Raw genomic sequence first — 25,698 nt, 5'->3', positions numbered from 1 at the left:
CTACCGTTACATTTTGATTAGAAGCAATATCATTCAGTTATACGTACATAGAATTGTCTTATGGCTTGCGTGGGTTTATTTGTTTTGTTTTGAAGTCCACATGAATTTTTCGTCGTTTCCGACCCGTGCTTGATGCCCTGCGGCCTGTTGCTGGCTCAGGACTTGTTGCCATAGCCAATCTCAGGGTAGATGTAGACAAACAATAATTCATGCTCAATTTAACCCCTTTGCAAATCTTTTTCTTGCATTAACGACATGACCACAAGTCCAAGCCGTCGGTTAGACTCAAACCCAATAGAGTCCGCGTTCATATTCAGCTCTATGTCTTTGTGTTGTATTTGCAGCTGGACATTTGTGCGTGTTGAAGTTTCCCTGCAGTCAATAACGTTTTCGGTGATTTTGCAATGGTCCCAAAAATAAAGCATGACAAAATTGACCTCCCGGAAAAATCTATGATTGTTTTTCCAAATTCTTTGGTCAGCCCTGCTGTTATGCGCATGGACATTTTCCATGAAGTTGAGTGAGTGCTTTTTTAGCATCTTGAAAAATGAATCATTTTAATGTCTGATCAAAACTTTCCCCCACTATAAAATAAAAATAAACACAGCACAACAACCAAAAATTAGGTTCACACGCTTTATTGGAACAATTGCAAACAGGCACGCACGTCTCAGGGGACAAACGCAATTAAGATACATCGCATGAGGAAGAAGCGTAGGATGACACTAACGCAGGCTAAAAATAAATCATCCGTGGTGAAGGCAGTGGCGGGGTGGCTCCATGCGGCAAATAGCAACAGAAATCAGATTTACACCATCAGAAAATTTGGGCCATACAACCGGAGTCCATTTCTGTGCCTCTATGTACACCGTTTACTCATGTACCTGTGCTTACTGGACTCCGCCCTTTTCTAGGACCAAAAATGTACAAACTGGACTACCCGTGTACAGCATTTGGTTAAAGTACGCTAAATTTAAAGGTATATGTGAACAGCTTGTGCTGGGAGAGGCAAGGCAACAACTAGGAAGACCACAGATAAACGAAGGTGTCATGTGACACAGGAACCAGGAAGAGCGTCGACTGCAGCACGGCCTTTTGTTGTGACAGTCACAAGATAGCAAAAAACGAGGGGAGGGGGGGGGGTCAGTCAGCTTACCATGATGTAACGAGTAATTCTCCGTGTCCCTGGTGATAACGATATGCGTAATATGCTTTTTGGAAACACAGTCAAAACACTTGAGGTTGAACTGAGGACGGCAAATGGAAAGATTTGGGCCCATCTCCTTTGCGGAAAGTGGGCTAACGGTCACAATGCGCCTCCCGGGAAGCCGAAGCAGTGCCTCAAGCGCTGCCGTGCTGTGGAAGGTTAACCAAAAACGGTGAATGATTGGATAGGTTTGCGTTGGCGGAGGTCACGTAGCCCTGTTGTGTTTGTGTGCAGGGGACGCTCGGGGACGCTCGGGGTTCAACCAGGCGCAACCGAGTGCACGCCTTTAGAAAGCAAAGCAACATTCAACAACATGATGGCGCAATTTTTTTTTTTTTTTAAGGAAGTTGGCCCCGTGCGTGTGTGTCAGCTCAGTAGTGAGGCCCTCAGGAATCCCCCGGCCGCCTTCCTCCTCGTCACTGCTGGCTGACCCCCATCTGCTGGTGGTCGGGGCCCGGCTCGCCCTCCACGTCGGCGTGGTAGTGCTCAAACGTTTCGTCTTCTATGTCAGGCAGCCCCAGCAGCTAAACGGGAGGAGACGGACCATTTGGAGTTTTAACACACACGGGACTGTACGACATGTACTTTGGTCAATAACCTGGCTGCTTTTTTTTTTTTTTTTTTAAGAGGTGGGAGTAAGTCACATTCAGTATGTGCAAGTCAAAAGTCCGTTTCCAGGAACTTAAAGTTTTGGACAAGTTACTGTGGCAAAAACATTGAGTCAAATTGATTACTTAAGCAAGTAGTGCCTTTTTTGTATATTAGCCACGCTGCACTTCATCTGTACTTAGTAAGACGAAATAAGGTGTTCATCAAAAAACAAGACAGAGATTAAATAAATAATTGTAAAAACTTGCACATGAAATAACATAAAAGTCATATCTCAATCTAAACAGTTCAATGTATGAAGCTTCAAAGTTACATTTTAAAGAGCCTATCAAGTGAGAGTTGGTTTTAAATATATTATCCATGTTTGAAGACAAGTTGCTAAAACAGTGCAAACCTTTTCACCATTTCACTTTTCCAGATCCAGTTGGACGCACTTTTGCTCAAATCAGTGCTAATCCGGTGCAAGTGACTTACTTAGACATTATTACTCTGAATAATTCAAGATTGCTTATCCGTTCCAGTTTGGGGAGAGCTGCCAACTCTGCATTCTGAGGTCACTGTGTGTGTGTGTGTGTGTGTGTGTGTGTGTGTGTGTGTGTGTGTGTGTGTTTGTGTGTGTGTGTGTGTGTTAATCAGTGTTTATCTTACAGGCCTGAAGGACGTGAAGACCTTCTGCAGCACCTCCAGCAGGGTCTTCTTGCCGCAGGACGAGATGTAATCCTGAGCCAGCTGTAAAAATGGTAGGCAGTCCTCGCTCTCACTCCACACATGCTGTACAAAAATAAATTTCATCATAAGCATAAAACAAAACAAAAATGTTCACGAGGAGAAGTCAGCTATCTGGCTCCAGTTTGCGGCCTATGCTTTTTTTTTTTCTGGGTCAGGGTCAGCGCAGCCAAGGGGAAAGTAGATATACACACTTGCAAATCTTAGACATGTTGAGAGCCCCCACGCAAACTTTCCAAGCGGGCCTTGATAAGATGAATCAATGAGGCCTGTATATGATAATAAGCCATCACATTTACTTCCTCATTACAGTAAAGGAAATGAAAGATCATTTCTGCACTTTTTAGGATGCACACAATTGGCAGCGCTTGCTTTGTAGTGTTGGTTAAACACAGTCCAAAGGTCCCGTACACTTACCTAGTCAAAGCACTTGTCAAAAGAAAATGATTTATTTACGATGAATCATAATATTTCTTCTATATTTCAACTCTCGATTAACCTGCGCATTCACCCGTTTGACCTGCTATTCATACAACAGAACTTTGTGTTCAAATAAACTGGCCAAGCTTCACTTCTCCTCCTCATTGCTGTTTTCAGCGCCGCCTTGCATAATACCGAGGAGTGCTTCTAATATTTTGACAAAACAAAGACAGTTTCTCGTCATGACGTTGAGCAACTAAGCCAGACCCTGACGAGCAGAGTGAGGCGTACCTAATGATGTGGCTAATGACTTGACGGCGCCTTTTCTAAGTTTGGTCTGAGAGGTGTTGTTTGAAAATAACAAACGATTTGAATCTGTGGTTCACATTGTTGATTCTGTTAAAGGGCGCCCCGAGCGTTTGGTATTCATCAGCATCTCCACCTATTATCGGACACACCCTCGTGTGGGAACAGTGCAGAGAGTCGGCTTGATCTCTTGCTTAAGCAAGGCATGGATCACTGTTGAGTGACCAATGAAACATCTCCAAGGTCAGGCGCAGGATCATGTGACCTGCGTGACCTATTTCAATGGGAGTTCGTGTGTTGCAGCGTCCTCTAGCGGATTGCTTTCCAAGGCGCGTCTTTTCCAGTGGAAACCCCTCATGGCTCACTCTCCCAAACCAAAATAACTTGAACTATTTGGAACGGTGATCTTGACAGCAACAGGTGCATGCATAGGTTAAAAGTGCCGTCTGCCATCTAGTGGAAGAGCTTTTAATAGTTCTGCCCGTCACTATGCGCCATCAGTAACAATAGATTAACAACACATTGTTTGTCGTATAGAAATAATATATGTTGCCCCCTTGAGAGCATTTGATGTGTCTTGCAATTAAATATTTTTGCTCTGGATGCACAAAAAAAATCCTCCTAAACTATTATTAAAAGTTAGAGAAGAAGCTTCTTGTGATGAAGCAAATACCTGATCAACCCAACATGGCAATGCATGGAGTCTTTGTCCAGAATTTGGTTTAGCAACAAGGCTTAGCTAACTGCATGTAGCCATGCAGGCCTAATGCATTATTATGCTTATCCCCCGCCTCCTTGACACAGCTTTGTAGAAGACACGTATGACACGATTTCTATCATAAATCCAGCAGTCGCCACTGTTTTGGACTGACCATCTTGGGGATGATGGTGCAAATCTGGGTTTGGTGCATGATTGCATAATATGACACCGCAGCGAGAAGATTGTGACATCTAATGAATGCATCATAATTCAACCGGGTGGGCGGGGGTGGGGGGGGGGGGGTGGGGGCTTTATTTGAGTGGGGGAACGGGGTGCATGACATCATTCGTTCCTTCCTCCGCGTCCACGGGGACCCCGCCTATGCTCGAACACACACGCATGCATGTGCGGGATATTTATAGCGAGAGGCCCACTCACGAAAGTGTCGGTTCCGCCGGGGCACAGCACGTAGAAGGAGACGCCGGGCTCCGCGTAGAAGTCCAGCCGCCTCTCGTCGTCCTCCTCGGCAAAGATGAGATCGAACGGGTTCCCCGAGCACCACTTCTCGGCCGCCTCCACCAGATGCTTGAACTCCATCCTCGGTTAGCCCCCTCTCGCTGCCTCCCTTCCTCCTCCTTCTTCTTCTTCCGACGCCCAAAGGTGCTCCTCGATGCGGATGTTGAAGAGAGACAAAGAGGAGGCGAGCTGGTGGTCGCATCAGCAGCCGCCTTTCGCTCTGCGCATCTCCTCTTTGAAAAGAAGTCAGTAGGAAGAGAGCGCCATTCCGCTCCGTTATGAACGCAGTCCGGCAGGCGAGTGAGTGCATGATGCACACGCAAAGGGGGACGCTGGAAAAAAAAAAAAAGAAGAAGAAAAAAACGCGATGACGAACGCTGATCCAAGCAGGCGTCCATGTTGGAGCGTCTAGCCTCTCTCATTTTGTGCGCACCTTTCCGCATATTGAGCAGAAAAATACAATAATCACTTGATGTGAATGCAAACAAACGCTTTATGTGAACCACGTGGCACAGGAATGATGAAGAATAGGCTCGCTGGACACTTTATTAGGTACACCTGCATCATTTCAGGCTGTTGCATTTAGTGCAGTGTTGACTGTGGACTGTGTATTGAATGAATTGACAGTCATTTATAGTTGTTAATTGTTCAAAATAACCAATCATAAAAAAATAGCACATATTAGATGTACTTGAATAGAATTTAGTTGGGGTAGCGAAGTCGTTTCACATTTTATTAATTTTAGTTCAAGTGGTTCTCACCTGATTTTATTCATTTTATATTAAATATGTCAAGCACACAAATCAACAAATCATAACATTAAAATAGGTAGATTTATGTTCGTGTCTTGCACGTTTCCTCATCGCCACAAGAGGGCGTGCGCAGCTAGGTGTTGATCCTGTGTGATTGGCGTTGGATCAAGTTCCACGCGAACCTGCGCTCATACCGGAAAGATCACGCGAGCGCGTGCGTCAAGTAAATGCGTGACATCATAAGTACATCCCTCTACATTTAATTTGAAGGCAAACGCCGGATGTTGCAATGACATGTATCATCCAACTTGACTACTTTCCTCCCTTCTGTCGACTTGGGTCCCTGAGGTTGTGGTCCACGGCAGTGTGTCGGCTGGCTCCCCCGCGGCCAGACAGGCGTGCAGGGATCCCCTCCAGCATCCCGGAGACCAAAGAGCCCAATGCACGCCACGGGTGAAGAGTGGGGGGGAGGCCGGCTCATCATTGGCTGACACCCGGTTGGTTGGTTGGTTGGTTGGTTGGTTGGTTGGTTGGTTGGTTGGTTGGTTGGTTGGTTGGTTGGTTGGTTGGTTGGTTGGTTGGTTGGTTGGTTGGTTGGTTGGTTGGTTGGTTGGTTGGTTACCCACCAGCCCACTCAAGCCTTGTGTGAGCTGAGGACAGTCTAAATAACAATGGAGCCTTTGCAAAATGGGACCGATTATGAGGAAGACTGTCGAGGTGCTGAGGAGGAAGAGGTTGACCCAAGAATCCAGGTGAGATGACTTGTTGGTGATATGATGGAAAACTTTGAATGACTTAAACAACTCAGTCTGGGAGTTGATAGATGATTCAAATTCAGCTTCATGTCTATGTGATGTTTATTATCTGTCTACATCTGTCTGTCTACAAAACTAATCGTGTAATATGCTATAAAGTCCTCCGTGATTCTCAATCCTATTGAAAGTATTTGGATGAAAGTGTGCATCAGACACCCGCCTAATATAGCGCATTTAAAATCATCAGTAAGCAATGTGTGTCTTCATGCCATAGCTAACTCTGCTAATTTCATCAAGAGAAACTGCTTTTGACCTTGATCCAATCCGTGTCTGTCTCCATCTGTGTTTACTGCAAACAGGGAGAGCTGGAGAAGTTAAACCAGTCCACAGATGACATCAATCGCTGGGAGAGCGAGCTGGAGGTAATAAACAGAAGACTTCTTTCTCAGTCCGTCCGCAGTCACGGTGCACTTTTCTACCCTTGCCTAAACGCATTTAGAGATCCTCATTTGGCTTAATGCTTTCGAAAATTGCCTAGCAACGTGAACTGTACCTCGAAATAGTTTCCTCTGTGCAAAGATGTGTGTGGAAAAAAACAAGGACTGGAAAAAAAGACAAATAAGGACTAAGAAATGCTAGCAATGCTAATTTTGCAACAAGCAGCAGTTTGCCAGTTGCCGTGGTTTCATAATACTTCAAGCAACAGGCATTTAAACACACATGGTAGCGTGCTACAGATTCTTTATCCTCTGTGAAGAGCATCTACGATTGAATGGTATTCTCTCGATGCCTTGTCTGTCCTCACGTTGACTTTGTTCTATTTGGGACACTTGTGGGAGTCCCAAGTGTCTCCCATAAACATAACCTATCCTTCCTGTAAAAACAAACCAACTATCCAAAATGGATGCCAAGCATTTTTACTTTCCACGCTCATTCTTGTAGTTAGCCGTGTGGCCGGATGAAATTAGTCGCTGGCAAAACAGTCCGGAGATTGCGGTTTTCCCATTCTTGCTCCACTCCCTTCCAACCGTGCAGTCAATTCAGTCCAACAACCGAGAACAGAAGAAAAGTTGTTTGCGTTTACTACATTGATATGTGTTAACACGACCAAAGTTGATACTAAGCATAAAAGTAACGGCGCTACGTGCTGGGTCAGGAAGTGGGGAAACGCTGTGATGTCATAGGGAAGCACACTTCCTGTGTTTCCGCCCTCGAGGTCATTTTTCTGAACAGGATACAAGTGCCGCCGCCATCCTGAAGTGTACGCGCTTTAAATGGCTTTGTCACGACTTCAATTATGAGAACCGCTTTGTCAGCAGAATCGCAAGCGGTCGTCCCATTAGTTTGGAAACAGACACCTATTGTACATTCGTCGTTGCTTTCAATTCGATGCAGTTGTCTCACTTATGTTTTCATATCGATGAATACATCAGAGTAGGCCTCCTTCGATGCTCCTGCCCAAAGCAACAATAACAACACGGACAATTGTGTACATCACAACACTGGTGACGAGAATTTTATTTGCAATCCAAAGTACTGATTCAGCTGCTTCAAGTCCCTCCAAGAGTAGCTTGGCCGCTTTCATCAAAAAAAGCACAACCACGCTGGCCTCATGACAGCGCTTAGAGGAATTTAGCTCTCATTTTGTCTCAACAATTTGGCCCACACTAAACCCGCCTAAACTTTTGCAGGAATTCCGCCAGCGCTTCCGCGCCGTGCTGGTGGAAGCCACCGTCAAGCTGGACGAGCAGGTGAAAAAGATCGGACGGGCCGTGGAGGACTCCAAACCTTACTGGGAGGCTCGCAAAGTAGCCAGACAGGTACACACACACACATACACACATGCTGGCTGAGTTGGAAAGTAGAAAGCTTGCAGCGGATTAACTGCGAGACGCTTGAAAGAACTCATCTCGTATCTACTTAAAAGGCGAGCGTACACACGTGACGTCTATTTTTAAAGCACCTCTGTATGCTAAACAGTCGTCAACCCAGTTTGACACTTGCGTGTCATTGCCGTGCAGTCAAAACAGAAATAGATGGTGTGATTTGACGCCACCGTTTGCGACGTGGGATGGGACCAAAGTGCACGTGAGGGGGATCAGAACGTGCGTGCGCGTATTTAAAGGGGGCTTAACCACCACGCAAAGTCCACGAAGGCCTCAGGGTTCATCCGGCATATTGTCCGCTTATGATTTATAGACGGCGACGTTTAATATTTCAAACGTGACCCACTTCGGAGAGGATCCAAATGCCTGGCTGACCGTGTCACACGTGCACGCTCGCGCATTTTATTTGCCCTCCCCCTCTGGAAGCAGCATGTTTTTTTCCACTTACATTCCAACAAATTTGAGAAGGGGGAGTTTGCCCGAGCTGTCTTGTCTTTTGTCTTGCGCAACACTGTCTGTCTGTCTGTCTGTTGCATGCGCGTGTATTCTCCTGACGAAATGCTAAAGACAAAAATGTCAATTCAGGTTGTTGTTTTTTTATGTCTCCAAGATTTATTATTATTGTTCCAATAATATTTGCTTTTGGCAGGCAGAGCTGACTTGTGATCGTGTGACATAACCCAGAATGGGAAAGGAAGTGTGCTGTTTTTTAAAAAAAATTTTTTTTACTTCCACCCTGACAAAATGAGTGAGTGATTATTTCACTCAGTTTGTAAGAGCGAGCAGAGCAGATCGCACCCAAAGCGTTATCTTCACTCGCCTTGGATATCATGACAGTGTCAAGGCAGGTGGTGTCCCCTTTGCGCTTGCTGACGTCACTGCTGGGGGGCTATCTTCAGTCGGGGGTGACCCCGACTGGTGGTCGTGACACCGGGCGATTGGGGAGTGCGTGGGAAACAAATGTTACACAGCTTTTTTCCTGTTAACCTTTTTAATGAACACCAAAAAAGATTTCATGTATTTTAAATGACTTTAATTGGCGGAATAATTTTCCATTTTTAAATAAAACCAAAATTTGTGGAGTTTTATTTCTGAAGAGGTCAACCAGAGGAGCAAACTATTTTCAATCACCATTTAATTCTTACCAAAATAAGTCATCAACACATCCAAACCTAAATGAAATTTGTTTTCGCCTTCTTTAATCTTACTCTGCCATCTATGATGCAATTTCCGTTGTCGCTATAGCGCCTTATCCTGTCAGCCATATAGTGAGTGGCGCAGCACAATACGTAACATGAAAACATGAATGCACCATTCCAACGGCATTGTTTTTGCAACGTCAGCCAAAAACAATCATGCATTCAAAAACGATTTCTTTATCATCTGAATGACGCATCTCACAATCCTATTGAGGGCAAATATTTAAGCACTGAATTTTGAATCCAGTTTTTCTATTGAGCGTGATTAAATATGAATGTCGGTGGTGGGCCGCGTGGCACGATGGGAATAAACAGTCCCATTGACAGCGAGTGTGAGTTGGAGGATCCCACTGACACTCAGTCCCAAATATTTTTGTCTGTGCTCTTTTTTTACATCCGTCCTCCTTCAGGCCCAGGTGGAAGCCCAGAAGGCCACCCAGGAGTTCCATCGGGCGGTGGAGATCCTGCGGGCCGCCAAGGAGACAATCGCCCTGGCCGAGGAGAGACTGCTGGAGGAGGACAGCCGCCAGTTTGACTCGGCCTGGCAGGAAATGCTTAATCATGCCACGCAGAGGGTGGGTGGGCGGGTGCGCGCGACATTGCCACACATCCAAAACCTCACATCTTTGCTTGATAAATACTTTTAACAAGAAGACTCGACACTTTTCTATTGATTGCTGCAAATGTCACTATGAGTAGTTTGTCTATCTAAGCCACTGGCTTGTATGCTTTTGTGCAGGTCATGGAGGCCGAGCAGACCCGAATGCGTAGCGAGGCCGAGCACAAGACGACGGCGGCCAACTACACGTCCTGCATCAGCCACATGAAGCAACTGGAAAAGAAACTTAAACGCTCCATCAACAAATCAAAGTGGGTCTGCTTTTTTGTTTTGCCTTCTTGTGTGCGCGCTTCGAGAGGCAAAGCAAAACGGGGCGGTGTTGATCAAGTCCAGATGTTTCTCTTCTGACTTGTTGGGGTGTAACTGCCTTTTGTAAGAGCCCAGGAATGCCAGTGGTGAGAGTGGAGTTGGTTTTTTTCCTCCCCCACTCACTTGTTGCCTTCTTTGTGTCTCCCCCTGCAGACCATATTTTGAATTGAAAGCAAAGTATTATCTCCAGCTTGAGGTACGTGCGTGCGTCACGACACACAAAGTCTATTTGGTGTTCACCGCTCCATTCTGCAAATCGTCTTTGCGTCTTAGTTCCTGTTTTACGAATAATTTTCGCGATCGGCGCTAGGCCAAGTATGTTCTTGAATCCCATTCAGTGAGCATCACGTACTCATGTCATCTTTGTTTTGGTAGTTGAGTTTTTTTTCCTCCTGAAGTCGGAATGTATCACTGTGAAATGTAGTTTAAATATTGACCTTTCTTCAAACTGGCCCATTGATTGATTAACTTTGCTTATGACATCGTTTGCCACATCCTGTTAAAGTTTACTGTTAAACTGACACGCAAAACAAAAACGATATTGAAACCTTCTCACTCAATGCTAGCATATAATATGAAATGTAAAAATTTGATGATGAATTCATTTTAGCAACTGAAGCGTCACGTGGACGAGCGGCAGGCTAAGCTGGTGGCGGCCAAAGCCGAGTACCGCGCCGCCCTTCGCCGCCTGGAAAGCATCTCCGAGGAAATCCACGCCCAGCGCCGCTCCGTCGAGACCCGAGGGCGGGGCGTCGGGGCCGAGCTCGACGGCGAGGACCTCGAGGGCTTCGCCGTGGATTGCGACGGCATATCAAGTGAGTGTCGCAATCCAAAAAGCGTGAGGGTTGATTCAAACTGATTTTTGGGTGGCGTTTCACGTGTGCGCAGTGGTGTCGGTGTCCATGGACGACGACTCAGAGGAAGACGCTCAATCCGCCTCATCCAGTCCGTCCACCTCCGCCACCCTGGACATGCCCTCACCGCCGTCCGAGACCTCCGTTCTCCACACACCATCCTCCCCATCTTCTTCCTGCTCCGGTGCCTTGGATGTTGCCAGCCCGTGCAGCTCTCGCTGCACAGACTCGCCGTGCGGTTCTGCCCACGGCTCGCCTCTTCTGGGCCCTCGGAGCCAGTGCAGCGGAGCCTCCTCTCCGGACTGTGACCAGGAAAGAGGTGGGTGCAAACAATTCAAATTAAAAAAATATATACATTTCAAAGTGGACCTTTTAATGTCACTAAGGTTAGTCTCTCCTTATGGTCTGCAGGAGACCGAGCAGAGGGCGCCGAAGCCACATTGGAAGGGAACCTGAGCAGGCTTAACGTGACCGTTGCACACACCCAACAAGACAATGAGGACATGGAGGATAAAAAGGAGACAGAACACTTGAGCAATGAACTCCCCCTACCGTCAAACTCTCCCCTACTCAACGGCGTCTAACCGGGATGATCTCCATCAGTCTCCATGAAAGGTGACAGTGTAGCCATTTGAATCCATCCAGTGAGCAAATAAACAAGTATCTAAAGGTCAGCGCTCATCTAAGGACCGCATCTCCCGTAATCTTCCTCGCTTCACGAGAACTCATCTACTTATACTGCAATTTGATCATGTTAAGGACTGCCATAGGTCATGTAAATAGTCCCAAAATGAGGAATTCACAAAGTAAACCAAAAAAAGTGTTTTTTTTTTTAATTGTGCTTATATTTTATATTGCTGAATAGCTCCCTCTAGTGCACATTGACCTATATTTATAGTCTTCTTGTATTTGAACATTATTGGGTGTTTGTTGTTCATGTTTAATGCAAAATAACAAGCAATAAATGTGTGCTTTTAGGTGAACAATAAAAAAGCACATAAATATCATATAAATATATGATTTCGTGTGTATTGTTTTGCAACAAAGTTAAGGAAAGATGTATTCAGAAAAATAGGATGAAATATGATTGTTTAGCAAGTTTCCCTTCAAATAAATACAGTATAAGCGTTTTTTCTTGATTTTTACGTCTGTCAGCGAGGGGGAAATGATCACATGACTACCAATCACATGACTCTCTAATAGAGCCCGCCTTTTCTCCATCTGATTGGCCAACACACTTTCGGAAACGTCTGTGATTGGACAGCGAAAAGGAATGACCCCCATGGTTCCGATTTTGTTTACGTGGGAATGAGTCACAGTTTGTTTGGAGATGCGTCTTGTTTTAGTGTAGATCCTGACGTTTGCTTTTTAATCTTTTATTGTTTTAATCTAATATAGTAATCGGAACATGACGCTGTTGTGGTTCGTCGCTGCCGTTCTGCTGTGGACTGTCTTGGGTAAGGCAACCGTGCTCAGCTTAGATGACATGATATTGTTTTCATCGAAATTCTTGTCATTATTTCATGGCACTCAACGTTCTGATTTGTTTTATTGCAGTATTTTGCATGAACACCAACAGCAAAGTTTACGTAGTTTATTTAAGAAATAAGAAACAAAATCCAATACCAAAATCCATTGATAAATCTCTTCATTTAAAATCTGCTTCCCGTTTAAGCAAAAAGTGATGACGTTATCCATATGGTGTGGTACCCTAATTTGCACATAGAATATGCCCGACGTCAATCATTGGCCAACCTGAAATGATGTGATTAGTGAAGTGGCTGACTGTGGGCTAATTGTTTCCACGAGACAGTCATTCCTGCTGTTTTGCACTACAATGAATGAAAACAAGATTAAGTTCATCTTATTTGTGTATCATGTAAACACACAGTTACTTATCTCCTTGCCTTTACTTTCAATAAGTCTTGTCTGGAAAAGAAATCAGCTTATCTTTGTTTGCAGGTTCTGAAGCCAAAGCGTTGCCTTCCCTCCCCGATTTCGGGCGTGCTTATCATGTGAAAGGTGAGCAAAAACAATTCACTGTTTGCTTTTGTCATCAGCGCTTTATCTCATGATAATGTTTCCTTACAGGAGTGATTTGGTTGCCTTATGCTGAAATTAGGGAGCCCTTTGAGGCCTGGTTTGACCTGAAGGCAAAGTCCAGCCGTATAGACTACTACCACGGTGAGAGGTTTTTCTTCATTCTTGGCGGGTTGTGAAACCGATAAACCACACTGTATTGCATGCAAACGACTGGAGCGGAACAGAAACTCTTTTTTTTCCCTCATCATCTTACAATCTCACGTGACCTCGTTCTATTTACATTTGTGCAATAGACAGTTTAGTGACATTGTTATCGTCTCATCTATTCCAACAGGACAAGTGTCAACATACCAGCTGGGGGCCGAGCAGCCGTGGGGGGTTTCCTACAAGATCACCCCCGAGACCACCGAGGAAGAGCTCAACGTAATGAAGTGCTTCCAGGTCAACGGGACCAAGGAGGAACCCGTTAAGACCCAAGCGGCCCTGCCTGACGTGGACGGCTTTCAGGTTTCCATTCTTTTGTTGATGACATCCATTATTTCATCCTTGTTTTTTTTATTTCTACTTCATCTTTGAGTATTTGTGTTTCCTCCCCAGTTCCTAAGGATGGAGTACTATAGCGGCACCCTATGTGAAGTTTGGCAGAACGTGACCACCGTTGGCAACAAGAAGAACACCTACACGCTGTGGGTGACCCGATCGGAGAAGCGGGCCGACGGACGGACGGATCCGGCCGCGCCTCTACACTATGAGATGATGGGCTACAACACGCTGCTGGGCTCCCATTTTGACAAGTACCTGGTGGATTATAAGGAGTTCTCGTCCAACGTGGACCCCATGGTGTTCTCCCTCCCAGAAGGTTTGCCATAAAAAAAAAAAAAAAAAGTAAGTAAAAATGAGGGCATAAGAAAATAAAACATTGTTGGACAGGTATGACTTGCGGAGGATTCCCCGGTCCAGGAGTGGAGCATCACATGCTGGCCAATCCCATGAAAGATCTCATCCACACGTCGTCTTCGGGCCACTCGCGGCGCATCTTCGACCATTTCAAGGAGAAGTTTGAGCGTCAGTACAGCGACCTGAGGGAGCACGAGGAGAGAGAGCAGGCTTTTCTCCACAATCTCAGGTGGGCGGGCCATTTTTGATTTTCATTTTTGATATCCACACTTGTAAAGATTGCGTTTGTGTTGCGTCTCCACGCAGATACGTCCACTCCAAGAACAGAGCGGGACTGTCCTTCACGCTGGCGCTCAACTCCCTGTCTGACCGCACCATGTCGGAGATGGCCGCCATGAGGGGACGCAAACGCGGAAAGACCCCCAACCGAGGACGCCCCTTCCCCACCCACATATATGAAGGAGTCAAAGTCCCCGAGTCGCTGGACTGGCGCCTTTACGGTGAGTCACACCGTTCCTGAACTCTTTCATGTATTTCTTTATTTTCTTTTTTAATTACAGGCGCTGTGACGCCAGTGAAGGACCAGGCCATCTGCGGCTCCTGCTGGAGCTTTGCCACCACGGGGGCTTTAGAAGGAGCTCTGTTTCTGAAGGTTAATGGAATCAAGAATGAAATCTCACGAGAATAATATGGTTTTCTTGCATTATGATTGTTTCCCCCCCCCACCCCAGACGGGTTCCCTGCAGGTTCTCTCCCAGCAGATGCTTGTGGACTGCACGTGGGGCTTCGGCAACAACGGCTGCGACGGCGGCGAGGAGTGGCGCGCTTACGAGTGGATCATGAAACACGGAGGGATCGCCACGACCGAGACCTATGGCGCATATATGGGCATGGTGAGAAGATAGCATTTTGAAATCATTTCAAGCTTGATTCAACATCAAACTCTCGCGGGCACACAGAACGGCTTTTGTCACGGCGACGCCTCGCAGCTGACGGCGCACGTCCAAAGCTACACCAACGTGACGTCGGGCGACGCCGACGCGCTGAGATTGGCGCTGTTCAAGAACGGACCCGTGGCCATCAGCATCGACGCCGGGCACAGATCGTTCGTCTTCTACAGCCACGGCGTCTACTATGAACCCGCCTGCGGTATGACGAGACAATCCAATTCATGTCAAGAATATGCAAAAGGAATCCACGCATTTTTCTTCTTCCTCAGGTAACACCACCGATTCACTTGACCACGCCGTGCTCGCCGTGGGATACGGCACCTTAAACGGAGAGCCCTACTGGTTAGTAAAGAACTCGTGGTCCACCTACTGGGGCAACGACGGCTACATCCTCATGTCCACCAAAGACAATAACTGCGGCGTCACCACCGACGCCACCTACGTCACATTAGCTTAGAAACGATATTCAATATACATGATGTGCTTATGATGAAAGAAATCAATGGAGTCGCTCTTCATTTTGATTTGAAACCACGTGATGCTGGAACTTTAAATTTGGGAGATTTTTTTTTAATGCCGCCATTCGAGTTGCCTGTGAATGAATGAGTGAAAAAGTGTGCAGAAATAAAATTTGTCAGCGTGAATAATTTTGTTTCTGAATCCGTTATTATGTACATAAGTACATAAGCGTCTGCATGAAAAATAGATTAATGGTATACCTTTCCAGCAGACGGCGCCATTGCACCTTTTTGCTCTCTTTCCACCCGGAACCGAACAGGAAATTGCTTTAATGTTGAAACGCCTACCCGGATATACGCTGTAAGTTGAAATTGGTTTTCACATTCGAGCGGGCAATCCTGGGTTTTTTTTACATTTGCGTCAGTCGCGCCACTAACTTCACTCACTCACTGTGAAAGCACGACTAACCACCTTTGGATCGCGCTCGTAACGTGGAAGTTTTCGCAATGGCCGCAGGACTAGGTGGAAATATGTCTGCAGAAACGTTTGATTGAAGGTAAGTGATTGAAGTGTGCCAAGTGGCTTGTTATTCACGACTACCAACCTGGCGGGTTTTTGTCACTTTTACAAAGAGCTTCAATCATGCATATTTGGTCTTTGATTGGTGATGCAAGAGTCTCAAAACTGTCAAATATAAAAGATCAGAATGCTTTGAATCGGATCTACAACTACAAAGACAAGTTCCTGCATTTTTTTTCATCCAATCGTTATTGTCAGTACAATTAGAACTGTAGACAATTATTATTAATGTGCATAATCTTGGCCTTGGTCCAAACTGATCCACATCATGCTGTGTAGTATGCAAATAAACTATAGAACAGTGACAATTGAATACAAAGTAAAATAAAGTATCCCAAAATATATATATATACACACAATATAAGTTTGCCCCCCCTGAGACATAACAGGAATGTTTTAAAATTCTCTTTTGGTCGTCCACGTGGGCTTTCTCAGCTTGTCCCCAGTGTTATTGAAACACCTGACGAGAAGTTATGAGGCTAAACTTGTTTGGTCCTTATCACTCCCCGACTATGCTCAGCTGCTTCATTACTATTTGGAAGTTAGAAATGTTTGGATCACTTTGGACCAACTGCTGAGTCAGTGCAAACGTCTCGAACTTCTTAACAGGAAAATGTGGTAACTGTCCATGGCCACCAAAGTCCACCTAAGAATCTGAGACTATTGTTACTTCCCATAATTGTAGAAATACAACAACAAAAAATTGCACCAGCTGCTTTTTGCCACTTCCTGGAAGGAGTAAGCAACAAACTGTTGCTGTTTGTGTCAGAATCACATCTGCATTTTATTAAGAGCTTGTGTTTTGAGGTTTTGTTCCCACAAACTTCACAGGGGGTGATTTAAGTGTGCGTTTCCATGACACGCTCAGCTGGAGGCTGGAATGAAGAAAAACTTTTTGAAGGTTAAGTAAGACAAACAAAAAAGAGCATTTGAGATGAGAACTGCAAGCTAAGGTCTTGCGTTATTCTCACCGCTGCAACTTTAGAAGCATTTTCCTCGGAAGCCTCAAAATACCGAGGAGGTTTTGCAAAAGGATGTGTATTTATACGCAAACGTGTGTGTGTCACCACATCATGGGGTAATTGCGCTGCGTTTTCATGGCTTGGCTTTGGAGCCACACGTGTTACTGGAAACTGGAGTGAGTCATCATTTTCATCAGGGAGGTCGGTGAGCTTCATGGTGGGGTACAGTAAACTTTGGCGTCATCACCTCTCGTTGTGTTTCTTTTCAGTGTGTGCGTTGCAATGGCGGAACTACCCTCGGGACTGTTGGAGGCATGCGTGGTGCTCGGGGCCTCCAGTGAGAAGCTCCGAGACCTATACCAGGTATTCATCCTTTGTCTGCAGTTGCAAACACGTTTTGTTTTGTGTCAATCGTTTGAATACAGTTTGTGTTTTTCTTTGGACCAGCTTCATCAACAAAATAAGTTTGTGGAATTTCCCCTTCTGGATGCAGAGGTTCTGCAGGTCTACATCCCGCCTTTTGTCTCCAAGGAGACTAATTCCAGTCATGTGATTGGTCCTTCCTTCAGCCGTGTGCAGCGGCGGAGAAGCTTCATCAAAAAGGTATTTTGGATGTGGCTACGTTCATTTTTTTTTTTTTTTTTTTTTTTTTTCATTATACAAACCTTTCGACCACTCTTATAGAAGAAACGGGACCGTGCTCCAGACTCGGCACATAACGGGGAAGCCGCCAATCATTCGGAGGTATCCTCGGCAACAGAGGACATCAGCGTTCCGAAGGATCTGGACCTTATCGCGTTGCCCCAGCTCTGTTTTCCCGGTACCTCTGTCTGATCCCTGCAATGACTTATTGGGGTGTTGTTTGAAAAGCAAACAATTTTCACTTGTTATTCCTGCTGGTCAGGTGGTCTTCAATTGTCCAATGAGCAGAGAGAAGATGCGTATCACTTCCTGGTTTTTACCGACCTTTTGGGGAACCGAACTCACGGAGTTGTAGCGCAGTACTACCGAGCCGTACAGGTACGTGCATTTTCCAAGACCAGGTTGTTTGGTGAACAAGTGCTTTTGCGTGGTGGTTTCTGATTGGTTGTTTGCGCAGCCCTATCAGGAAGCTTCCGTCCAGAACGGCCATCGTTGGATTTCATCTAAATGTCGTCTTTTCGCGCCCTACGCCGTGTGCGTCATCTCCAAGTTGCCCTACTACAACGCCTTGAGGGACTGCTTGTCCAGGTAACAGCCCCGGAGCGTTGCCATTTTTTAAAGGCCAACCACTGAAGCGTCTTCTTGCCACTCTTTTTAGTTTGCTGGTCCAGTTACGACCTGCCAGACAAGTCGACTTTGCGGAAACCATGAAGGAGTTTTCCGCCAAGTTGTCCCTCGTCCCGTTACCGCCTCCTGGACAGCTACACGTGGTCAGTAAACTTTCTGAAAATTGTGGGAGGGGCTAACACGAGTGTTAACATGCGCTGCTGTTTTGGTGAGCAATAGCGTTCAAGTTAGCCACTCAACCTGTGTGTTTTCAGTCCTTTAGCCTGCGTCCCCTGCTAGTGGTTCTCCCATCCAGGGAGGACCAGGACGGCCCCATCATCGACGTGGACTTGCACCTGCCCATGCTGTGTTTCTCACATCCAACACTCCTTCAGGTAACATTCCTGGAGTTTGAACTTGAACGCAACAGGGAAAGCTAATGATGGGTAAGTTATTAAATTATTGAACATTCCTTTCCTGTTTTTTGTTTTGTTTTTTAAATAGATCTTGTCCTGCCTCCTCCAAGAGCAACGTCTGGTCTTCTTCTCATCCGACTGGGCCAGGCTGACTCTGGTTGCCGAGTGCCTCTTGCTCTATCTGCAGGTCGGTCAGGGAAAAACGAGGAATTGTTTTTCCTAATTCTTATCGCGCTTCCTTTTTCGTCCCGACGCAGCCGCTCACCTGGCAGCACCCTTACGTTCCCGTGCTGTCTCGAGGAATGCTGGACTTCCTGATGGCGCCCACCGCCTTCCTGATGGGCTGCCACATCAGTCATTTTGAAGAAGTGGCTGCGGTGAGTCCAAAAAAATCCTCATCGAGACCTCATATGAACGCTTTGACTGTTTATTTCCAGGAGACGGAAGATCTTATCCTGGTGAATATCGACGACGGTATCATTCAGTCGTCCTGTTCCGACGACGTGGACCTCGCCGTGATTCCTCTGAGCGCAGCCGAGTGTTTTATTTCAAGGTAAGAACGTCGAAATGTATCAAGGCACAACTGCTTGACGGTAGAATGACGCGTGTGCGTGTGAAGAGCCGAGTCGCTGCAGCTCCACTACGACTTGGAGCTGTGTCACCTGGGATGGCCCACCGACGCCGTGGGCCTGCAAGCTCAGCGGCGAGTCTGGCAGAGACGACTCAACAAGCAGATCCAAAACATCTGCCTGGAGCTGCTGGTCAACATCTTCAGGCACGTGTCCACCCTATGCTGGATGTTTGTTTCGATATCCAAATTTCAAATGTCCATCGTGTGTTTTCTACCAGAGGGGTGCAGGACTTTCTAAACCACGAGCACAGAGTTTTTAACAGCGAGGAGTTTTTGCGGACCAGGGAGCCAGCGGACCAAATCTTCTACAAAACGGTACCCAATGAATTACATCAGCATGTCACACAAAGACTGTTTTTGTTTTTCTTTAATTTTGTGTGTGTGTTCTGCTTTCAGGTTTTAGACACTCACATCTTTCACTCATTCCTGCGAGACAGGCTCAACAGGAAACAGGACAGCTTTAGCCGCATGGAGCTCAACACGCGCAACCGAGCGCACAGGTATGTTCGACAATCGCAAAACGCTTTGCGCGTTCATTCTCAAAGTCACGGGCAGGAAATGCAATTTTAGTCGGGAAATGTCTTCGCTTGAGCTTTATCAACTTCCTGACTGCGCGTTGTCGATAAGAGCGTGTTTGCCCGCTTTTTGTGACATTTGTCGGTCGCCGCGCAGGAACCGCGGCGTGACCGAGACGTCCCGGCGTCCACCCATGTCCGAGCTGTCCCGCAACGGCTACAGCAGCTACGCCAGCCCGGATAACCGACTCAGTAAGCGGCTGGGGGCCAGCATGCCCAACCTGGACCAGTCGCCCCACGAATCTTTCAACGGCATCAGCCCACTTAGGCCGGCTTCTCTCCGGAAGATGACCCCCGACTCTGGTGTGTGCGTGTGCGCAGGCTAAAAAGATGACCTCATATCAATTGATGAGTTCTTCCTTCTTCATCCCAGGCTTGAAGTTTCCTCAGAAACCCGTGATGGTTTTCCGCCTTCCCGAATTCCCGCCTCCTTTGGCCTATCAATACGTCCAAAATTATTACGCGGAAATGGTTACGAGCCTGGGCAAGGTCATAAGCGCCACTGCTCCCGATGAGGCCGCCCTGCTGGCCAGGTAACGACAAGAGACTTGGTTGACAAGTTTGAAGCTCTTGACGTTTTCCCCGCTTTTGTCCAGGTATCATTACCTGCGTGGTTTGGTCAACACGGTGTCAAACAGGCGTCTGGATGCTTTGGAGGACTTCCAGAGTCTTTACAAGACCGACTCGGACATCTTCCCTTTGCAGATGGTCAAATCTCTGGTGGACTCGCTTTCGGAATCCGAGCGTCTGCAGGTGTTTATTATCTGCGGAACTTTTGATGTTCTGCTTTTAATCCTGCTGACTGTCAATGGATTTGCGGCAGGCCGACAGGCGGCCGGAACTCAAACGTCTCATCAGCCGCCTCAAGCGGGACCAGGAGCGCCAGCGACACGACAGCAAGCCCGAGGAAGGCACGGTCAAACGTTTCCAGCTGCCCAAGAAGTACATGCAGCTGGACGACTTTGTCAAGTGCGTCCAGGAATCGGGGATGGTCAAAGACCAGGGCACCATTTACAGACTTTTTGAAGCTCTAACTGTTGGTAAGTTTATCTCCAAGGAGTTTCTACCCCAAGGTTGATGATTTGCTAGAATATCAGATTGTGATTCATCCTGATATTCAATTTCTTTTCTTTGCACTGCATGACGCATGAATTGCTTGGGGCCATTTAGTAAAGAGCTGGCGCTGTGACCTGACCGCATTCCTGGCCAGTCATTAGAACAAGGCGAGAAGAAGAGATAAGAGAGACCTGGAGACGGTCAATATTATTCCACCAAGGGGGAGGGGAGGGTGGAGTCCGAAAGAGTTCCATGTTGCCGTAACTCTTTTTTTTTTTTTTTTATTTGTTCTTTGTACTCTGTTTATTTAGACGGCCCATAAAAGTGGAATTGATTTTGACGCTGTCATTTATTGGCAGCTTGTCAACCCCAGCTTGTTCGAACACAAATGGCTCCTCTGTTTTGTTTTTCCTCATAAAGCTACCCGTGAGAGGTTTCGATGTGACGCGTTCCAACAAAAGACAAACATATGTGTTTCTTTTGTTGTTCCTTTTAGGCCATCAGAAGCAGGTTGGACCCGACTTGTTTCGTGTTTTCTACACCATCTGGAAAGAAACTGAGGCTGAGGCACAAGAGGTGTGTATTCAAAAAAGAAAATTTTTTTGCAACAATAGAAGAGTTGTGTTTTTTGTTTTTTCAGGTATGCTTGCCCGCGTCTGTTTTGGAGCACATCGAACCCAGCGAGTGCGTCTTCAAGCTCTCCTCCTCGGTGAAGACCAGCCGCGGCGTGGGCAAGATCGCCATGACCCAACGGCGGCTTTTCCTCCTGACCGACGGCCGCCCCGGCTACGTGGAGGTGGCGCAGTACCGGGATTTGGAGGTACAACAAAAAAGGTTCTGACAGCCGTGCAACAACATGTTTAACTTGTGTGTTTTTCCCCGCAGGAGGTAAAAGTGTCCTCGGCTCCTTTCCTGCTCCTGCGAATCCCCACCTTGAAGCTGCGCGTGCGGGGCAGGAAGGAGACCTTTGAGGCCAATTTGAAGACGGAGACGGAACTGTGGAACCTGATGGTCAAAGAAATGTGGGCCGGACGGGACTTGGCCGACCAGCACAAGGTAACGCCCGACGACGGAACGTGTACGCAAAGTGTGTAAACAACAACAATGCAGCTTAGCTTCTGGCGAGCAGGCATCATAGCAAGAGTTTTTGTTTTCCCCAGGACCCCCAGTACATGCAGCAGGCTCTGACCAATGCCTTGCTGATGGACGCCGTCGTGGGCAGCCTTCAGAGCAGCAAGGCCACTTACGCCGCCTCCAAGCTGGCTCACTTTGACCGCATCAAAATGGAAGGTAGACCCACGACCAAACAAAAGCGGTTCCCCAGATGACATCATAAACGTGATTCGATGACCGATAGCTATTGTTTGAGCTCCAAATACTTTCCCCATCAGGTTTGCGTTCTTTCTTTGTGTGTCTCCAGTGCCGATGATGGTTCCCAGGACGACGGCCGAGACGCTCAAGCACAAGATTAACCCCTCGCTGGAACTGGCCGCGCCTCGTGCCGTCGACGTTCTTCTCTACACGCCGGGTAAGCGATGCAAAACAATTCTGACCTCTCATCACCTCACGTGCGGACACTCCCTCCTCCGCTGACTCTGCGAATTGGGGTCACAGTGACCTTTTTGGTTACCGTACTGTTGATTTTCCTAACAAGCGTATAATAAAAAAAAAAAAAAAACATATTATTGATGCAAGTGGGTATCTGAATCCTCAAGGATGTTCTTCAAGTGGCATGCGGTGCCACTTAAGACGTCCTTCTGGTGGCAAGCTGACTCGCTTTGCCATCTGTGTGGGTGAAAAGAACAAACGTGACCATTGAGAAGATGGCCGCCAGCCTCTCGTTTGAATGTAGGTCACGGAGTTGAATTCCTGGCGCTTGGCCACAGCGCTGCCTCTCCTCATGTCAAATAGCTTCCTTTCAGCTCCCTCACCGCCAACGTGTTTTGAGTAGAGGACCGTTAGTAACTAAAGCAGAACATTTTTTTTTGTTGGATTCCTAAGCAGTTTGGTCTATCTGTGGTGGTGGTTCATGCTCCTTGTTTGCTGTAAGAAACAAATTTGCTTACATGGCCCATTGCATTATTTATTTTGATTTTTTTATAGCAAGTCAAAGAGCTCCCTACCGAGACATAGCAAACATGTAAACAGGTTAATGCGACCTTCTGCAGGTGAAGTCGTTTTAGGTGTATGCAAATTCCAAAGTCATTTTCAAAAGAAGGGCGGCAGCTATGTTTGTTTTTGTAACATTCCCTATCGTGACAGGCGCCGGTCACACATTGGTGATAAAAGTATGGCCAGATAACCAACTGCGTGTTTGTTTCAGGTCAACTGTGGGTGTCTGTGAGCGGTGGCAAGGTGATGGTGTTTGACGCCTCCAGCTGGTCCCTGACGCACACTTGTCAAGTCGGCAACGCCAAACTGGTACAAAATGCACCCAAAAAAGAAAATACAATACAAAAAAAACCTTTCCCCATCTGTGAAAGGAATGTCCACGTAACAAATTGCTCATGTTGTTCGACCTCCCGAGTACACCCGGCCGCCTTGTGTTACTGGGCAGGCTTGGGCCGTTAAACATGCATGCCACTGACATCAGTCACGCATAAACACGTTTTCCTCCCATTAACTTTGGCTCCTTTTCCGGCCTCTTCCTTCAACGTGTTTTATGCCGTCTCGCTGGACTTTCAGTCGCGTTACCTCGGCGCGACGCTTCATTCAACCTGCAAGGTAGATCATTCATCTCTGTTGCAGTTGACTTATTTTATAGACCAAGAAAGTCGAAAGTCCGACAAAGCACATTCAACCCTTCCGTTATGTTGCGTGTCAAACATCACTTTTTTTTGTTCAACTTAGCCCCTGCTCAAAATGAATGTAGTGGAACCGTGGGACATCACTGCCATCTAGTGGAGACATTGAGGAAGTACACAATGCGCTGCTGTTTACATTCCGTGTCTCATCATTCCCTTGGTTCAGAACTGCATGCTAGCCGTAGACCAAGACCAAGTGTGGATGGGCTCAGAGGATTCCGTCATCTACATCATCAGCATGGTGGCCATGGTCTGCAACAGACAGCTGACGGATCACAGGTCCGAGGTGACCGGACTTGCTCTGGACACGGACAAATACAGGTGAACCCAAAATGCAGAGTTCTGAAAGGTGCTACATGTTCTAGAACAGTAGGCAGACAAAGAAGTTTGACATCATCATCTGATGTTCTCGCAGTCAGAAGGTGGCGTACTCCTGCAGTGCCGAGGGAACCGTCATGGCGTGGGATGTTGCCACACTGCAGGTGAGCAAATATATTTTTACTGGTGAGCTGCATTTTAATATGAGAGCCCCTACAAACAATAAGTGAAGAACTGTCTCCTTGTTTCTTCCCTAAAATCTCCTTAACATTGTGTGTCAGGTGAAGAAAAACTTTCACCTGTCCTGTGAGCGCCTGCACTCAGTGCACAGCTTCAACGTGACCCTGTGGTGCTGTAAGTGTCTCAGTGCTCCAAAAAGGCCGCCCCAATGAAATGCATTCAGCTCTCGCGTTCCTTCTCATCTCCTCCTTCAGGCTCCAGGGACAGCATCATGGAGGTGTGGAGGAACGGCAGTTTAAAGCACCGCCTGAACTTGCCCGAGCAACACAAAGGCTCTGCAGCCACATTTAGCGCTGTGCTGTTGTTACCTGAGGTAAAACACAGGTTCTGATTTGCAAGCATTTCTCTTCATAGTTTATAACTACAAAGTGAATGTGTATGTTTGCGTCAGAGGGAGGAAGTGTGGAGTATATGCATAGATTCCGGACAAGTATGCATTTGGCATACCAAGGATGCATCAAAGCCTTACCACCGGGTGGCGCTACAGGACTGCACTGGATGTCACTGCATGATTAGAGTGAAAAACCAGGTAAACACACAAACGTATAGTCCAAAAAAAAAAAAAAAAGGGGGAAGACTTTTTCTGTGTGCGCTTGCGATCATCTAAGGCCGTGACACAAAAAATGCTTCCCTCCAAAGGTGTGGATCGGCGGAGTGGGCCGCTCGTCCAGCAAAGGGAAGGTGTACGTACTGGATGCCGAGCGCCGGCAAGTCCTCAAGGAACTGCACGGCCACAGCGACAAGGTGACGGCGCTGTGCTCGGCCGAGGACCGCTACGTGCTCAGCGGCGCCGCCAAGCATGATGGGAAGATTGCCATCTGGAAGGTGGAGTAAGTAGTAAGTGTTGTTGACAATCAGCGCTGTGACAAGTATGATGTGGATGGAGGCTTCTGTTCTCCAGCTGTGAATTCTTCCAGTTTATTGGAACATTTTATTCTGCTCGAGGGTTTTGCATTCCTAGCGCCTCTTTGGCCAAGTGGTCGTAAAGACGCTAAAAGATACTATAAACCTCGTATGAACCCAGTCATGAGCTGACACAAGTTATTGATCGCTAATATGAACCATACTATTACACTTTATCGCTGCCTGTAAAAAAAAAAAAAAAAGCATCCCCCACCCCAACTTCAGAACATTTTTTGTGTCATATTGTTGCAGAAGTGATGGCCACTTTTGCTAAATTCCGTCTAAAGTGCACAGTGGTCCATGCTTGACACTTTTGTCTTTTATAATGATCAGCTTTAAAAAAAAAAATACCTCACTTTTGCATAAAAGGAACAAAATCAAATCCAGTCTGATATAGCATTTCTGAGAAATCTTCATGGGAAGATTTTCCATCCCTTACTTATATGAAGAAATGCAAATGAACCAAAGAAAACCAAACAACAATCACTTTAAGGTCATAAAATGCCTCAAACATAATCTTATTATATCTCACTATTTAATCTGTATTTGTAGATCATTTTGTATTCTGTACATTGAGTTTTTAACTGCAATATAATGGCACTTTCTGTTGCCGAGGAAAGAAATCTAACACGTTTGTACTGTTCTTGTTTTTAATGTGATGCTTTGTTCGAAGGCATTCATAAGTACTTGAGCTCTTTTTAACAGTAAACGCATTATGTGCAACATCAACACTTTCAAACGTGCATTTGTTGTTTGTTC

At 46.4% G+C, this 25,698-nt stretch overlaps 4 protein-coding genes across 4 annotated transcripts; 3 read left to right on the top strand and 1 right to left on the bottom strand.

Moving 5' to 3' along the window:
• Window positions 1–622: 622 nt before the first annotated feature.
• On the bottom strand, window positions 623–4,779 carry mturn (maturin, neural progenitor differentiation regulator homolog (Xenopus)). The gene is made up of 3 exons (XM_085900933.1): window positions 4,407–4,779; window positions 2,465–2,587; window positions 623–1,731 (listed from the first exon to the last, which is right to left on the bottom strand). The coding sequence occupies exons 1-3, from the start codon at window positions 4,563–4,565 to the stop codon at window positions 1,624–1,626; spliced, it is 390 nt and encodes a 129-aa protein (XP_085757059.1). The 5' UTR covers window positions 4,566–4,779; the 3' UTR covers window positions 623–1,623.
• An 805-nt stretch (window positions 4,780–5,584) lies between these two features.
• On the top strand, window positions 5,585–11,980 carry sh3bp5a (SH3-domain binding protein 5a (BTK-associated)). The gene is made up of 9 exons (XM_085900931.1): window positions 5,585–5,988; window positions 6,351–6,413; window positions 7,683–7,811; window positions 9,487–9,651; window positions 9,816–9,946; window positions 10,158–10,200; window positions 10,615–10,819; window positions 10,893–11,177; window positions 11,270–11,980. The coding sequence occupies exons 1-9, from the start codon at window positions 5,908–5,910 to the stop codon at window positions 11,440–11,442; spliced, it is 1,275 nt and encodes a 424-aa protein (XP_085757057.1). The 5' UTR covers window positions 5,585–5,907; the 3' UTR covers window positions 11,443–11,980.
• A 154-nt stretch (window positions 11,981–12,134) lies between these two features.
• On the top strand, window positions 12,135–15,395 carry LOC147040692 (digestive cysteine proteinase 2). Its single transcript, XM_085901487.1, has 11 exons — window positions 12,135–12,315; window positions 12,821–12,880; window positions 12,950–13,042; window positions 13,236–13,408; window positions 13,499–13,760; window positions 13,832–14,027; window positions 14,105–14,298; window positions 14,359–14,450; window positions 14,530–14,691; window positions 14,758–14,947; window positions 15,018–15,395. Exons 1-11 carry the CDS (start codon window positions 12,267–12,269, stop codon window positions 15,203–15,205), a joined length of 1,659 nt encoding a protein of 552 aa, XP_085757613.1. The 5' UTR covers window positions 12,135–12,266; the 3' UTR covers window positions 15,206–15,395.
• A 188-nt stretch (window positions 15,396–15,583) lies between these two features.
• dennd3a (DENN/MADD domain containing 3a) lies at window positions 15,584–25,668 on the top strand. The gene is made up of 30 exons (XM_085900459.1): window positions 15,584–15,763; window positions 17,018–17,111; window positions 17,196–17,351; window positions 17,433–17,568; window positions 17,653–17,768; window positions 17,848–17,978; window positions 18,049–18,160; window positions 18,272–18,391; window positions 18,501–18,599; window positions 18,670–18,789; window positions 18,850–18,965; window positions 19,032–19,187; window positions 19,262–19,358; window positions 19,440–19,543; window positions 19,716–19,921; window positions 19,992–20,151; window positions 20,215–20,371; window positions 20,442–20,658; window positions 21,171–21,250; window positions 21,315–21,494; window positions 21,560–21,730; window positions 21,835–21,964; window positions 22,095–22,202; window positions 22,998–23,095; window positions 23,645–23,799; window positions 23,894–23,960; window positions 24,078–24,150; window positions 24,231–24,349; window positions 24,428–24,565; window positions 24,676–25,668. Exons 2-30 carry the CDS (start codon window positions 17,031–17,033, stop codon window positions 24,868–24,870), a joined length of 3,798 nt encoding a protein of 1,265 aa, XP_085756585.1. The 5' UTR covers window positions 15,584–15,763; window positions 17,018–17,030; the 3' UTR covers window positions 24,871–25,668.
• The last annotated feature ends 30 nt before the right edge of the window (window positions 25,669–25,698 follow it).

The sequence above is a fragment of the Syngnathus leptorhynchus genome, chromosome 20 (genome assembly GCF_054491065.1).
Source record: "Syngnathus leptorhynchus isolate UIUO chromosome 20, UIUO_Slep, whole genome shotgun sequence".
Taxonomy (NCBI): domain Eukaryota; kingdom Metazoa; phylum Chordata; class Actinopteri; order Syngnathiformes; family Syngnathidae; genus Syngnathus; species Syngnathus leptorhynchus.
Note: the sequence above shows the minus strand (reverse complement) of the source record. Positions and strands in the feature narration are given on the sequence as shown.

Excerpts from the sequence above, each read along its gene's own strand:
- sh3bp5a (XM_085900931.1), top strand. The coding sequence starts at position 5,908 with ATGGAGCCTTTGCAAAATGGGACCGATTATGAGGAAGACTGTCGAGGT. Across the intron at positions 5,989-6,350 it reads AGGTTGACCCAAGAATCCAG|GGAGAGCTGGAGAAGTTAAA; the intron begins GTGAGATGACTT and ends TACTGCAAACAG. Across the intron at positions 9,947-10,157 it reads CGCTCCATCAACAAATCAAA|ACCATATTTTGAATTGAAAG; the intron begins GTGGGTCTGCTT and ends CTCCCCCTGCAG.
- LOC147040692 (XM_085901487.1), top strand. The coding sequence starts at position 12,267 with ATGACGCTGTTGTGGTTCGTCGCTGCCGTTCTGCTGTGGACTGTCTTG. Across the intron at positions 13,409-13,498 it reads CTGACGTGGACGGCTTTCAG|TTCCTAAGGATGGAGTACTA; the intron begins GTTTCCATTCTT and ends TTTCCTCCCCAG. Across the intron at positions 14,948-15,017 it reads CTACTATGAACCCGCCTGCG|GTAACACCACCGATTCACTT; the intron begins GTATGACGAGAC and ends CTTCTTCCTCAG.
- mturn (XM_085900933.1), bottom strand. The coding sequence starts at position 4,565 with ATGGAGTTCAAGCATCTGGTGGAGGCGGCCGAGAAGTGGTGCTCGGGG. Across the intron at positions 2,588-4,406 it reads CCGGCGGAACCGACACTTTC|CATGTGTGGAGTGAGAGCGA; the intron begins GTGAGTGGGCCT and ends ATTTTTGTACAG. Across the intron at positions 1,732-2,464 it reads TCTTCACGTCCTTCAGGCCT|CTGCTGGGGCTGCCTGACAT; the intron begins GTAAGATAAACA and ends CCTCCCGTTTAG.
- dennd3a (XM_085900459.1), top strand. The coding sequence starts at position 17,031 with ATGGCGGAACTACCCTCGGGACTGTTGGAGGCATGCGTGGTGCTCGGG. Across the intron at positions 17,769-17,847 it reads AGTACTACCGAGCCGTACAG|CCCTATCAGGAAGCTTCCGT; the intron begins GTACGTGCATTT and ends TTGTTTGCGCAG. Across the intron at positions 20,659-21,170 it reads TTTTGAAGCTCTAACTGTTG|GCCATCAGAAGCAGGTTGGA; the intron begins GTAAGTTTATCT and ends TGTTCCTTTTAG.